The following is a 12,703-nucleotide window of genomic DNA, read 5'->3' as shown; positions in this document are numbered from 1 at the left end:
TCTTCTTTTTAAAACAATGTACCCAATCTTCCTTTTTTTTTTTTCCCCCATGAAAATCCTAGGTCAACCTCCTGAAATCTCAACACTCTTTGGGATTCTATTTAAATCTGTTTAGCCTGCATTGCAATTCTTTGATCCCAACTACATGCTTTATCTCTGGAACTGATTTCTTGTTTATTGGCTGACATCTTCAACTATAACAGCAATGTAAGTTACTTTGAATTTTGCATCTCATTAACTCTTGGTTTTGAAGCTTCATTTTCAAGTGCTGAGAGGTAACATTTCTGAGACTTCAAGTTCAACATGTCCAAACTAAACTGTCTTTTAGCCAATTCCATTTCTTCCTTTTTGCTACCTATCAGTTAATGGTCACAGTTCTTCCAGATTCCTAAGTGTTACCTGACCTTCACACATCTAATTTTTGTAAATTTTTAAAGAGTCTTATTATTAATGACAATGCCTATTTCTATTTTAGGTTATTTCTGTGGCCAAACTGTTCTCCCAGAATATCTTCAGGGACCAATCACTATAAAAAGAACTAGAACTTTTTGTACATTCACTGGAGTTGGCCATCATCACTTAATTATCAAGCGCTCCAAACGTCTCCTGAACAGCTTGTAACATTCAACAAAATCAATGCTACCTTTAAGTTTTTATAACCAGTATGTCTTCTTATGCAATTAAAATTTTTGAATGTGAAAGCTTCCTGTAACATCTTAATTGGACAAGAAATTAAAATGCGTGTCAACAGCAAATAAGTGATACGACACTTATCGTGTTCACGTTATTACAGTGAACTGTTAAGTACCCAAAAGAATAGAAATATCCCAATAAAATTTGTCCCAGGCAGTGGTCTGCAGTAATGCCTGAGAAACTAAGTGGGGAGGAAAAGACGCAGAAGTGTTAAATACTAGAAATAAGTGGATGAACGGATGAGCATCGAGAAAGAGAAAGCAATCCTCCAGAAGTGAGAAATTCCTCTAATGGACGAGGGCAAAATCATTAACGACCACTTCAGCCTCTACTTAACTCAAATTCAAATAAATATTAAGTAAAGGTGAGATTTTTCTCACAACGTTTTCTTAATGTGGTAAATAAACCACAGTCCGGCTGCTTCAGCCAGCCACTTTATGCCCGCAGTGTTAAAAGATTCCGCTCTGCAGAAAACGCCTCAGGTTCCAAGCATGCGCATGCGCACGCGCAATCTTAACACGACACCCTCCCCCACCCCAATACAGGCCTCAAAGGAAGTGACGCAAAGCTAAGGGGCGGGGTGGGCTATGCGCCGGAAGTGGCTCGCTGATAGTAAATAAGGCCTGAGAGGGTGGAGAGATACTGTCTCCATTTTGTCGCCCTCCTTTGCTCCTGCGACGTTGCGGAGATGGGGAACGTCTTGGGACTGTGCTCCATGGCGAGCTGGGTAAGGAGGTTTTTAGTGGCCTAAGGGATGCTAAGCGTACGATGCGGAAGAGAAGGGAACCCGAGCTGGGCTGGATGCGGCCCGTCGGTAACGTGGTACCCCACCCAACAAACAGGGAGTGCCTTCCGTCCCCATTCTCTCCCTATCTCCCGCGGTCATCCAACTCAGCTTTAGGGCCCTGAGTCTTGCAAAGAGCTGACCCGGGTGGCCGAGAAGAGGAGATGGGAAGATAACCCCGATGGGAGAAGCGAAGAGAGCTGGTAGTCTTCCCCCAACACCCCGTCTTTCGTGAAAGCTACTCCCCATTCTCCCAGGCGCTTTTTTGTTGTTTTTGTGTTTGTGTGTCTGCGTAGGCCATCTCAACAAAGGTCTTAGGCCTGTTCCGTGGAGTTCCCCGTCTCTTTTCGTCACATTCCCAGCGACCTCAGACTGCAGCACTGTCATCCCTGGAGGCATGTTGGCCTCTTTGTTCTGTGGGGCCGACTACAATTAAGTGCCGGCTATTTGGGACAGCCTGGCGGTAGTATTGACACGCTAATACTATTTAGTTCTAGCTCTGTGGTTGGATCTTCAACCTTAATGGTAGGAGGAAATTTCTCAAGTAATAACATGTATCTCTAAAAGCTGGTCAGTTCAGTGCTGAAAATCCTGTGTCTTTTGACATAAAGCATGCTTGGGTAATCTGGAATTTCATGTTTAATTAGGTGTGGGTTCCATTTTAAATAGATAGCATTGTTAGAATGAATCCATTTTTCATTATAGTGGCACAATTTCTTGTTTTGGGTGGTGCAAATAAACTTCAGTTTAAGATAATCATTCCACTACCACCCCCAAATGTAAACAGCATATTAATATTATAGTTAATAAATTATTTATGAATTGGGGCGAGATATTTGCGTTCAAATCATAGTTCTTTAATCTGTGATTTCTAAATTCCACTTCTAACGCTTGTCTGACTTCCCAAATGACTCCCATTATATACATCAGTCAGAATTTTTATTCTTTTACATACCTCGCTTTTTTTCAGAAATCAATGTACTGCTTGAACTGTAAAAGTTAAATTTTAATAAAATAATACGTGGAGATTGTTATTTCAACTCAGGCCATTCTCTTGATTATATCCTACGTATTTCTTCTCATAGTTTGGTATGGAAACCAGGTATTTTTTATCTCAATAAGAAACTCAGAATCCACTTGAGTCTATTGTCTAATACAGAAGAGGTATAATGTAATAAATGTTTTACAAAATAATAAATGTTAAAACATTGCTTTCATGGTGGGGGAGGGGGATGTGTGATTTGTAAAGTCAGATTTATCCATTTATCAAGTTGGCATATTCTTTGTATATAGTAAAGACTTAAAGGGAGGGATTCATACTTCCCATTTTGTTCTCATCTCCAGAACCTTGAACAACCTTTTTTGCCTCAAGGACACTTATGGTTACAGAAGGAAAAAAAAATGTTTTAAGGTTTTTTTTAATATTTATGTGTTCTAAATCAGAAAATAACTTTAGTGAGCAATATGGAAATACTATATTCCTATTAATGTTTTTACAACTTAATTGTTCACCTTTATTGACTAGAAAACTGATAAAATTAACACTGCATTGTAGTCACTGTTAATAACAAGGTATATTGAAAAGGTGGTAACAAGGAGGCAATTTTCTTACCTTCCAGTAATTAGATCTGTGGCAGATATGCCAGATGGCCAAGGCTGATCTTTAGTGTTCTAGATTATTGTGGCCAGTCTGGGAATTGATTTTGTAGTCTGCAATTCTGGTCATATTTTCCCCTTTCTTTTCTGGTGCTTCTGTCTCTATTCCTGAATTGTTCAATTTTAGAGTAATTTGATAGCAGTTGAAGGGGACTTTGCCTTGTAATATACAAATGTGTTTTTTTCCCACAGTCTTAACAGTCAATATGCTTATTTACTTAGAGGTTTTGACAAATTTCAAATTTGTTCAAATTTTCAAAACTATTCAAGTCATTAAATTGGAAGTTAAACCACAATTAAATCTTAATGAGTCCTTCAGGCTTAATCAATTTTTGTGAAGTTTTTTTCTGATTTATAAAAGCGCTGTAGAAAATTCTGAACTATGAAAAAAAGCACAAAAAAAAATACATATAATACTGTTGTGTAGAGATTGGAGCATTAATTTTTTTATTTTATTTTGAGGTGGGTTTGTTTGTTTGTTTGTTTCTTTTTGCCAAGTGGCCTAGAATTAGATTGATCATAATCCTTGGTTCATGTATGCCTGGTCTTTGATTAGTGACTGTTACGCACTCAGATATCTGAATCTCCCACCTAATCCTGTAACTACATTACCAGCAAAATTTATGCCTACTTCAGTGCTTTTCTCCACCCCAATCTCAACAATGGCATTAATGATTAGAATTGATTTTTTGAATTACTGGACCTTATATACAATAGCTATCATTTTTTTGCCCAAGATAATTTAATGTAGTTAAGAAGAAAGAGCCAGTGATTACTGCCTGCCTATTTGTGAGCCTCAGCTAGATTTTAATTTTTTAGTACAATGACTTGTTTTTGCAGAAATGATTCATAGTCACTATGAATAGTCAAGCATAGCAGAGTACAAAGTTAAAATGTCACACACAAAAAAATGCCACCACCAATAACATTCCTTTTCTCTCAATGCATATATACACATGGATGAATGGACAAAAATTTTTTTTTTTTGGAATGGTAGCATGCTAAATTAAAGCATTAAATCGAATTTTTCCTGAATTTAACAAAAGAAAAAATAAAAGTAAAGGAGTTGCTGAATGTTTAAACATTTCTTCATCAGGAGAATTTCCTAAAAAGATTCCTCTGAGATGTTTCTATAGCAGTGGTTTTCAACTGGGCATAGTTTTGACCCCAAGATGCATTTGGCAATGTCTGTAGACATTTTTTTTGTGTCCAATTTTGGGGTAAGAGGTGCATCTAGTGAGTAAAGGCCAGAGAAACTGCTAAACATTTTACACTACACAGGACCCCCCTCCCCACCCCCACAGAGAATTTTTTTGGCCCAAAGTGTCAATAGTGCCAGGCTTGAGAAATTCTACTTTATCCTCTTTGGTTGGCCAGAGTAAAAAATGGAATGAAACCTGAGAGTTTTAACTGCTCTTTAAAAAAGCATGTAATGAATTCTATTTTTACCTCTACCTCTGCCTCACTTATGGAGGCTACCTGATGTCACCATTTCCTGATCTATTTGAGAATTCTGCTCTACAAATTTTACTGCTTAACATTTTCCTTTGATGGCTTATAATTGGGTGCCTGATTTCAGCTCAGGTCATGATCACAGCTTGTGAGTTCAAGCTCTTCATCGGGCTCTGTGCTGACAGCTCAGAGCTTGGAGCCTGTTTTGGATTCTCTGTCCCTCTCTTGTTCTGCCCCTCCTTCGCTCATGCTCTCTCTCAAAAATAAATAAAACATTAAAAACAAAATTTTTAAAAGCCCTTTATTTTTTGAATTGTATTGGTATTTCTAAAGGGAGCATGGGTAAATTCACCTTTAATCTGCCATCTTTAACCAGAATCTTTTTGTATTATATTTTATGTATGACCATTATGTATTATAACCATAGTTCTCCTAGTTATTTAGTCTTAGAACTAAACAAGTCATTCTTAAAGTGTATTCCCTGGACCCTGTAGCATCAGCACACCTGGGAATTTATTGGAAACACTGACTAGGGCCCAGCATTCTATGTTAATAAACCGTCCAGGTGATTCTGATGTCTGCTACCTTTTGAGAACCACTGCTCTACACTTAAGTGATTTCAAAGCTCAAATATTTCTTTTTAACCATGGCTTTTCCCAAAAATTTTTTTAATGATATGTCATCTAATTGACTAAATTTTATCATTTGCTAGAGTTTGGAAGAATTCATGGATGCTGAAATCCCTGAATTCTTTCATATGCAAAAATATCCTATTTGAGAGGCATTGTTTACTACTATAATAGTATACCCATTACACCCATTTCCTTCAGAACTTAATAGTGTTTTTTGTGAATTCTGTTTTATCTACAACCTCCTGGTATCCACTGCCTCCCAATACATCTCACATGTTCTATTGACTTTTTTCCTTTGCATGGATATTTGAACAGTTTTTACTTGTCTTTGAAATTGGTTAAGTATGTCTGACTTTAAATCTTTTATCACTTTTTTTTCTTCTGGTAAATATGTTCTTTTTTATTATTTATTTTTTAATTTACATCCAAGTTAGTTAGTATATAGTGCAACAAACTTAATGCCCCTTACCCATTTAGCCCATCCCCCTTCCCACAACCCTTCCAGCAACCGTCTGTTCTCTATATTTAAGAGTCTCTTATGTTTTGTCCCCCTCCCTGTGTTTATATTATTTTTGCTTCCCTTCCCTTGTATTCATCTGTTTTGTATTTTAAAGTCCTCATAGGAGTGAAGTCATATTATTTTTGTCTTTCTCTGACTAATTTCGCTTAGCATAATACCCTCCAGTTCCATCCACGTAGTTGCAAATGCAAGATTTCTTTTTGATTGCCAAGTAATACTCCATTGTGGGTGTGTATGTATGTATGTGTATATAGACACATGTATATACACATACATACATACATACACACATCTTTATCCATTCATCTGTCAATGGACATTTGGTCTCTTTCCATACTTTGGCTATTGTTGATGATGCTGCTATAAATATTGGGGAGCATGAGCCCCTTCGAAACAGCTCTCCTGTATCCTTTGGATGAATACCTAGTAGTGCAAATTTGGGGTCGTAGGGTAGTTCTATTTTTAATTTTTTGAGGAATCTCCATACTGTTTTCTAGAGTGGCTGCACCAGTTTGCATTCCCACCAGCAGTGCAAAAGAGGCCCTCTTCGCAATGTCACCAATATCTGTTGTTGCCTGAGTTGTTAATGTTAGCCATTGTGACAGGTGTGAAAATACCTACTCATTTCTTTTGGGGAAGTTTTTCTCATATTCTATCCTTGAATGTCTTATTTAGAGGATTCTGTATTTTAAGGACACTAGTTACCTTCATGTTATATTGGTTTTTGTTTTCCTTCTACATTATTTTTTTTTCTGTCATTTTTTTAGTTGATACAATTTACATGAAATTCACACTTTGTAATATACAGGTCTGTGATTTTTGAGAAGTCCTATACTTATGTAACAACTACAGAACAGTTACTACCTTAAAAAATTCTGTCATCCCCATTCTTGGAAACCCGTTTTGTTTTGTGTTTTGTTTTGTTTTGTTTGTCTCCAGAGTTCTTTCCAGAAAGGCATATGAATAGGATATACAGCATAGGGTGTTTTGAGTCTGGCTTTTTTTACTGAGTATAATTCATTTGAGACTTATTCATGGTGGTGTATTATTGGTTCCTTTTTAATTTTGCATACTATTCCATTGCTTGGATGTACCACAACTTAACCTGTCCATGTACCAGTTGAAGGGCATTTCCAGATTTTGGTGATAAAGTAGCTGTAAGCATTTTCATAAAGGTACCATTAAGGTTTTTTGTGTGACTCTTAAGTTCTTTTTGCTTAGGTAAAATATCTAGCAATGGAATTGCTGAACAACATGGTAAGCATACATTTGACTTAATAAGAAACCACCAAACTGGTTTCTAAGATAACTCTACCAATTTTCATTCCCATTAACAAAAAGTTGTCAGTACTTGGTATTATGAGTTTTTTGATTTTGGCTATTGTAATGTGTGTGTAGTGGTATCTCATTATGGTTTTAGTTTGTATTTCCTTAGGGGATCTATAGTTTACATCATGGTTTACTCTTGGTGTTGGACATTCTGTGAGTTTGGGCAAATGTATAATGACACGTATTTACCATTAATATAGCATGTAGAGTATTTTTATTGCCCTAAAAATCCTTCGTGTTTTGCCTATTCATCCCTCCACCCACTCCAACCACTGTTCTTACTGTCTCCATAGTTTTCCTTTTCCAGAGTATTGTACAGTTGAAATCATACAAAATGTAGTCTTTTTACATTGTTTTCTTTCACTTAGTAATACCTATTTAAGTTTTCTCCTTGTCTTTTTATGGCTTAACTCCTTTTCAGCACTGAATAATATGCCATCATTTAGATGTACCACAGTACCTACTGAAGGACATACTGGTTGGTTCCAAGTTTGGGCAGTTATGAATAAAGTTACTATAAACATTCATGTGCAGGTTTTTGTGTGGACATGAGTTTTTCTTGGTATTTAACTGGATTGTATGGTAAGCATATGTTTTATTTTATAATCTGTCAAACTGTCTCCAAAGTGGTTGTACCATTTTGCATTCTTACCAGCAATGTATGAGAGTAACTATTGATCCATATCCTCATCAGCATTTGGTGTTATCTGTGTTCTGGATTTGGCCTTCCTAATAGATAGGTAGTAGTATCTTTTTAATATGCATTTACCATATGCATGTGAAATGTGATGTGGAACACCTTTGCATATGCTGATTTTCCATTTGTATTATCTGATTTGGTGAGGTGTCTGTTGACCCATTTGTTTTCTTATTGTTGCATTTTAAGAGTTCTTTGTATGTTTTGGATAATACTCCTTTAAGATCAGGTATGTCTTTTGCAAAGTTTCACACAGTTGGCCTGTTTTTTCATTCTCTTGACACTGACTTTTGCAGAGCAGAATTAAAAAAAAATTTTTTTTTTAATGTTTTATTTTTGAGAGTAAGCACGAGCGGGCTTGGGGCAGAGAGAGAGGGAGACAGGATCCAAAATGAGCTCAGTGCTGACAGCAGAGAGCCCGATGGCTGGACTTGAACTCAAGAACCTTGAAATCATGATCTGAGCTGAAGTCGGATACTTAACTGACTGAGCCAGCCAGGCATACCTACTGAGCAGAATTGTTTGAATTTTAATGAAGACCAGCTTAACAGTTTTTTTTTCCTGTGGATCATGCCTTTGGTGTTATCTGAAAAAGTCATCACCACACCCACGGTCATTTGGATTTTTTCCTATATTATAGGAGTTTTATAGTTTTATGGTTTGTATGTAGATTTAAGACCCATTTTGAGTTAATTTTGGGGAATGATGTGAGATGTGTGTCTAGACTGATAGATTGATTTTTTTTTTTTTTTTTTGCATGCGGATGCCCAGTTGTTACAGCACAGTTTGTTGAAAAGATGATTTTGCTTCATTGAATAGCCTTTGCACCTTTGTCAAAGATTAGTTGATTTTATTTATATGAGGCTATTTATGTGCTTGCTAGTCTGTACCTTTGATTGTCCCTTTTTTTGACAATACTATACTGGCTTGATTACTATTGTCACTTTATAATAAGTTTGAAGTTTGGTAGTTTCAGTCCTTCACCTTTGTTCTTCTTCAGTGTTTTGTTGGGTAGTCTGGGTCTTGTGTTTCTATGAACTTAGATTCAGTTTGTCAGTATCTACATGATAACTTGCTGGGTGTTTGATTGGAATTGCATTGAATCTAGAGATCAAGTTTGAGGAATTGATATCCTGACAATGTTGAGTCTTCCTAATCCATGAACATGGAATGTCTGTTCATTTATTTAGCTCTTTTATTTTGCTTATCAGAATTTTGTGGTTTTTTTCTATTGATCCTGTATGTAGTGTGTTAGATTTATACCTAAGTATTTTGGCAGTTTTAATTTGGGGGATGCTAATGTAAAAGGTAACATGTTTTTAATTTCAAGTTTCACTTTTTCATTGGGGGATATATAGGGAAGTGATTGGCTTTAGTATACAAACCTTGTATCCTTCAACCCTGCTATAATTGTTTATTAGTTCTAAGATTTTTGTGGGGGTTTTTTTGGTCAATTCTTTTGAATTTTCTACATAGATGATAATGTCATCTGTGAAGAAAGCTAATTTTATTTCTTCCTTCCCAGTGTGTTTACCTTTTATTTCCTTTTTTTTTTTTGGTGTTAATTGCATTAGCTAGAACTACCAGTAGTGTTGAAATGGAATGGTAAGAGGAAACATCCTTGGTTTGTACCTGATATTAATGGGAAGGTTTCAAGATTCTTACCATTAAATATGATAACTATAGGTGCTTTGTTGATTTTATTTATCAAGTTGGGGAGAGTTCCCCTCTATTCCTACTTTATTGAGAAATTTTATCATGAATGAGTGTTGGATTTTGTGAAATAGATTTTCTGCATCTGTTGTGACCCATCTTTTTTAGCCAGTTGATGTGATGAATTACATTAATTGATTTTTGAATGTTGAACCATTCTTGCATACCTGGGATAAATCCCACTTGGCTGTGATCATACATTGTTGGATTTGATACGCATGTATGTTGTTGAAGATCTGTGTTCATGAGAGATGCTGATATAGTTTTTATTTTTTATAATATCTTTGTCTGGTTTTGTTGTTAGAGTGATGCTGGTCTCATACAATGAGTTAGGCAGTGTTCCTCTGCCTGTCCTTTGAAAGAGATTTCAGAGAACTGGTGTTTTTTTGTTTTGTTTTGTTTTCTTTTAAGTGTTTGGTAGAGGTCACCAGTGAATCTGGGTCCAGTGCTTTCTGTTTTGGAAGGTTATCAGTTGTTTGTGGTTTTTTAAGGTTTTTTTTGTTTTGTTTTGTTTTGTTTTGTTTTGTTTTTGAGAAAGTGAGTGGGGGAGGGTCAGAGAGACCGAGGGAGACAGAGAATACCAACCAGGCTCCACACTGTCAGCACAGAGCCCGATGGGGGCCGGGGTGGGGGAGGGGGGGGTGGCTCAAACTTCTGAACTGTGAGATCATGACCCAAGCTGAAACCAAGAGTCGGACATTTAACCGACTGAACCACACAGGCGCCTCAGAAGTTATTAAATTATTGGTTCAGTTTCTTTAACAGGTATTGAATTATGCAGATTGTCTCTTGTGAATTTTTGCATCTTGTGTCTTTCAAGGAATTGGTTCATTTCATCTAGGTTATCAAATTTGTGGACAATGTAGCTGTTGACTGCATTCTTTTATCCTTTTGATGAATAGGGGATTTAAAGTGATACCCTCTCCTTCATTTTTGATGTTAGTAATCATGTTCTCTCTTTTTGTTAGTCATCAGCATGTATATACACATGAGGTGAATATGTATGCATACATAATTGAATACAGTGTTCTTAAGATTTTTTAACAAACTCTTATCTGTTAGGTCAATTAAGAATAAGATAAAGAGGGGCGCCTGGGTGGCTCAAGTCAGTTGAGCGTCCGACTTCAGCTCAGGTCACGATCTCGTGGTCTGTGAGTTCGAGCCCCACGTCGGGCTCTGGGCTGATGGCTCGGAGCCTGGAGCCTGCTTCCAATTCTGTGTCTCCCTCTCTCTGCCCCTCCCCTGTTCATGCTCTGTCTCTCTCTGTCTCAAAAATAAATAAACGTAAAAAAAAAATTAAAAAAAAATAAGATAAAGAGATTTTTATGTTTGATGTTCTTATTTAGACTCTGACTTATATTAATTTCCTTGTCTCTAAAGGACTTCCTTAAACATTTCTTGCAAGGCAGGTCTACAATTTGATAACAAATTCCCTCAATCTTTGAGAAAGTCTTTATTTCTACTTCACCTTTGAAGGATAATTGACAGAGTATAGAACCCTCACTTGGTGGGTTTTTTTTTTCTCAACACTTCAGATATTTCCACTACACTTTTTCTTGTATACATGGTTTCTGAGAAGTGGATATAATCTTCTCTTTGTTCTTCTATAAATAAGTTGTTTTTTTCTTCAGCTTCTTTCAAGATTTTTTTCTTTATATTTTCTCTATCTTTTATTTTTTGAGTTTGGAAGTGATGTGTCTAGGTGTAGGTTTTTAATTTTTGGTTTGTGGATTTTGTTTGTTTTGGTTTTTATTTTTATTTTATTTTATTTTTTTTAATTTATTTTTGGGACAGAGAGAGACAGAGCATGAATGGGGGAGGGGCAGAGAGAGAGGGAGACACAGAATCGGAAACAGGCTCCAGGCTCTGAGCCATCAGCCCAGAGCCCGATGCGGGGCTCGAACTCACGGACCGCGAGATCGTGACCTGGCTGAAGTCGGACGCTTAACCGACTGCGCCACCCAGGCGCCCCTGTTTTGGTTTTTAGTATATGCTTCTGACATTAAGTTGGGAAAATTGTCATTGTTTTTTCAAATATTTCTTCTGTTTCTTTTTTTTTTTTTTTTGCTATTCTCAATATATTACCCCTTTTTAATTGTCCTGCAGTCCTTGGTTATTCTGTTCTGCTTTATTCAATCTCTGCTCTCTTTTCTTTTCAGTTTGAGAGGAGATGTCCTCAAGCTAAGAAATTAAATTTCTCTGTCTTGTCCTAGACTATTAATAAGCTTATCAAAGGCAGTTTTTCTTTCTGTTACATTTTTTTGATCCCTAGCATTTTTTCTTGGTTCTTAGGTTTCTTATCTCTCAGTTTATATTGCACATGTGTTGTTACATGCTGTTTATTCATCATAACCTTTAACATATTCGATCCTAGTTATTCTAAATTCCTAGTTTGGTAATTCCAGCATCCCTACCATGTCTGCTTTTGATGTTTCCTCTGACTCCTTAAATTATGTTGTTTGTTTGTTTTTTTACCTTTTGCTGTGCTTTGTAACTTTTTCTTTATAGTGGGACATGCTGTACTGGGTAAAAGGGACTGCTGTAAATAGGCTTTGGTCATGTTGTGGTGAGGTCTTGGGGAAAGAAGAGTGTTCCACAGCCCTATGATTAGGTCATAGCCCTTTAGTGAGCCTGTGTCTGGACTGTGAACTTCTCAAGTGTTTCCTAGGCTTTTTCTTCCTCCAGCAAATGAGGGCTGGCGTTGAGTGTTTCCCTTCCATGTTATTTTGGCTCTGATAATACACCCCCCCCCCCCAACCCCACCCAACAGGTTAGGCTCTGGTTAACCAGTTTCTCCTTAGGGCAGGCATTGTTAAGAACATGTGTTCTGGGTATATTTTAAAATGGTTCCTTTTTCCTTCTGCAGGAAGCATGAGGGAATTTCCACAGTAAGTTTCAGCAATTCTTCAGTTACAGTTTAGGTTGCCCTACTTGGGCCTTGGTTCCTAAGTTGGTTTCCACTTGTGATTTTCTACTTTGGTAAGTTGTGGCACCTTGTATTTGCCTATCTGTTTCCAATCTTGGGGGCAGTGATTTTCTCACCTGTCTTATGGATCCTGGAAGAGTTCTTGATATTTTACTCTGTTTATCTTTTTACTGGTGAGGAGAAAGTGGTGCTTCCAAGCTTCTTAAATGGGGAAAAAAGATACTAGAGGTCTTCATTTGCTTTTTATATTTTTGATTGAATTGACAAGATGTTAAGAATTTGTAGTCATGAAGGATGTTGC

General features: G+C 36.7%; 1 protein-coding gene across 1 annotated transcript in view; it reads left to right on the top strand.

Moving 5' to 3' along the window:
* The first annotated feature begins 1,243 nt into the window (after positions 1 to 1,243).
* SERINC1 (serine incorporator 1) overlaps positions 1,244 to 12,703 on the top strand; it is a 36,469-nt gene continuing 25,009 nt past the window's right edge. The window contains exon 1 of the mRNA XM_043592231.1: positions 1,244 to 1,420. Coding sequence (XP_043448166.1) covers positions 1,382 to 1,420 — 39 coding nt within the window. The 5' untranslated portion in view covers positions 1,244 to 1,381. The remainder of the gene's footprint in view (positions 1,421 to 12,703) is intronic.

This window comes from Prionailurus bengalensis, chromosome B2 (assembly GCF_016509475.1).
Source record: "Prionailurus bengalensis isolate Pbe53 chromosome B2, Fcat_Pben_1.1_paternal_pri, whole genome shotgun sequence".
Taxonomy (NCBI): Eukaryota; Metazoa; Chordata; class Mammalia; order Carnivora; family Felidae; genus Prionailurus; species Prionailurus bengalensis.
This window is presented reverse-complemented; position numbering and strand designations above follow the sequence as displayed.